Source organism: Poecilia formosa, unplaced genomic scaffold (genome assembly GCF_000485575.1).
Source record: "Poecilia formosa unplaced genomic scaffold, Poecilia_formosa-5.1.2 Scaffold246, whole genome shotgun sequence".
Taxonomy (NCBI): domain Eukaryota; kingdom Metazoa; phylum Chordata; class Actinopteri; order Cyprinodontiformes; family Poeciliidae; genus Poecilia; species Poecilia formosa.
The window spans coordinates 176,861-179,766 of NW_006800185.1; the positions used below are offsets into that span (position 1 = coordinate 176,861).

At 36.9% G+C, this 2,906-nt stretch overlaps 1 protein-coding gene across 1 annotated transcript in view; it reads left to right on the forward strand.

The window, feature by feature from the left end:
- lmo2 (LIM domain only 2 (rhombotin-like 1)) overlaps positions 1-2,906 on the forward strand; it is a 20,552-nt gene that overhangs the window by 16,643 nt on the left and 1,003 nt on the right. The window contains exon 5 of the mRNA XM_016680546.1: positions 746-754. Within this exon, the coding sequence (XP_016536032.1) occupies positions 746-754 (9 nt within the window). The remainder of the gene's footprint in view (positions 1-745; positions 755-2,906) is intronic.

Consider the following 2,906-nt stretch of genomic DNA (forward strand, 5'->3'; position numbering starts at 1 on the left):
AAAGTGTTACCCAGTGTTCAAACAGCAGTCGGGTCATTGCACATGACCTTTGTCCCTTTTCCTGTGTTTTCCTATGATTTTTGAGAAAACCCTTGGTTTGTTAAAATGGTGGCAGTTCCCCAAATGCATCACTCTTCAGCATTATCCTGCATGAATAGGAGGGAGAAATGGTGGCATTTGGTCCAGATTTCCCAAGCTGCGGCTGACGACTCCGGCGTCTGTCACAGCGCAAACGCTTCGGACATCTTGTTTTGAAACTTCCCACGAGGAACAACACACCAGCCGTTGTCCAGCGGGCCGGTTCAGACAATGTGCGTTCCTCCTCCATGTGACTTTAATTGAGTGATTAGATGTAATTCAATAAGCAATCGAAGGGCAGTGCGCGTGAGTATGAGGCGTAAAGCAAAAGAGCACTGGTGAGTGGACCTTTTGTCTCTGAGCCGCCATCATTGCTGCTGCCTTTCAGCCTCAATCACACGGCCTGATCGGCCTCCAGCCAGCCCCTCTATCTGGACCCCTCTGCTCTAATTTTCTTGGCCACCAATTTCCAGAACCACGCACTTTACAGGTTTACGGCCTGGTCTTGCCATGTCTTGTGTTTGCCATGTGAGTCGCTATCTTTAGATGGGAATCAACCACACAAAACATTCCGATGTTTATCGTCTGAGAGCCGAACAACTTCAATCCCGTTGAAACTCAGCGAGTTTTAGGAGCATCTGCAATCAGCTCACATTGTCAAGTCAAGACAAAAATATTTATAATTGTGCTGTGAAGTTCAGGTTCTGATGGAGCTTTACGTCCACTTAACACAAATATCACTGTAATTTAAAAAGGACACTTTTCCCTGGTGTTGAATGGAAAGAAAACTCTTTAAACATGTTTAAAAACTAGAATTGAGTGCAGAGGCTCAAATGTTTCACACTGTAAAATATTTGATCCGGATTGTAAAACATGTAGTTGTGTCTACTGTCTTCAACTCTTTAAGTCAAATAAATTTATCCAGTTTTAGGTTTTGAACCTAAATGTGAGTTTGTGAAAGATAAACTTACAGCAGTAAGTTGTGTTAACTTTTTATTAATTTAGTCAAACCTCCAAGAGTTGAATAAACTGAGTTTTTAGGTTTGCACTTAAAAAACTGAAAGAAGAGAAAGACAGGAGTGGGAACTATTTCCCAGAATGCTTAGCGGCATGTTTCTGTCTCCTGAGGTGGAAGTGCGTTACGTTGATCTGACTCTGGTGTTTTATTAAGGCAAATGTTCATTTTAATGCAATTCTCAGTCAGCAAAGCTTGAGGATAATGTCCTGATCACACTAAATGTTTCTGAGCTGAATTCATTGGGATGTTTAATAAAATTCATCATCAGATCAGAAATTTTGTTCAAACAAGAATTTAAATTATTCTAAAGTAAAATCAGTATTTATTTTACTTGATATTGTGAGTAAAATAATAGAGAAATGTGGCTCTTTAACCAGGTGAGAGGAGATTTCTTTTATTGCGTATTGTGAAATAATTATTTGGTTTAAGTTGCAGCATTAAGTTAAAACTCACAATTCAGGATTAAAGAAGTTAAAAAAAACAAAGTTTAGACAACTTGTGTCTTGTTGTTAAATCAACTTCATGAACTTCAATTTCTGAGTTTAAACCAAAACAATTTTCTTGTGACTTAATTTGCATTTTCAAGGCAGCAGGTGGACTTTTATTTTCAAGTTTAACCACCTGTAAATGTTTTACAGTGTACAGTTATCGTCTAATCTCAGTGGTTTCTCCACAAATACAGAGGAAGCTTTGAATTTCCAGATATCCTTACCATAATGTCAGTAAATCAGCTCTAAACGCTGCTCAGCCTTTTCCAGATTAAATTATTGCCATTGCATTTGAATGTTATCCCCACATTCACATGTCTTTTTATTGACACGGAGCTCAATAAAATACGTCTGTAAACAGCTGAACAAAGTCTCATCTTCCAAAATGTTTCTGAACAAATTGAAGAATTTTGAACAAATCAAAGTCTTCAGAGGAACTCAAGTAAATTCCTCAGAGAAAAGCTTACAAACAGAAAAGAATGCAAAGAGTTTGTTTTAACACACTTGATAAAATGCTAATCCCAAATCAAGGTTTGTGGAAATATCAGAGATTTATATGTGCTTTAAAAGAACTGACAGTGTTTGGAGAAAAGAGTTTGAAACGTGTCTTCACCAGGCCACATGCTGATTCCTTATTGTAAAGTCAGACTGCAAAGTTTTGGCTCTTGGAAAAAAAAGCCCACAGATTTACAAGAAGAAACCGCTGCATTGCAAAGTGGCACACACTGGTCCCTTCTGGTCAGTAAAACTTATTGTATTTGTAAAACACTAAGCACTAACAACTTCTGCAGCTTTCTTTGATACTATCTGAACATCCGTTTTAAAAAATTCAAACAAAATGTTAGGTGCACAAGAAAAAGTGTTTTTCTTTTAATGTCATATTTAAAATGATTTGGTTAGATAGAGCATATTTGAAGGGAGGCTCCTTTCTTTCTTCTTGTTGCCTAAAATATACAGTGTATTTAAATAAAAATACGTCTTTAATTTGCTGAGAAGGTGAAAAAAAAATATGAATGTTCAATTTGAAAGGTTGGACACCTGCACTTTAATTCACTTTAAGGTGAATCGACTTTTGCAAATGTGAATTGTTTTATTTTAAATGCTGTCGGATTTGGTATTTAGGAAAAGAGCTCTTTGTTAATTTATTTTCTCGACTTTTCAGGCATACCGTATAGAGAAGCTGTTTCCCTACATGTCCCATCTGAGCTAAAGCATCTCAAGACTGAAACCTAATTTACTTTATTAAATCAAAACTGCATCTGGAATAAAAGTAGTGAGAGAATAACAATCTGTGTGTGCATGAACTTTCATCATTTGGGTTA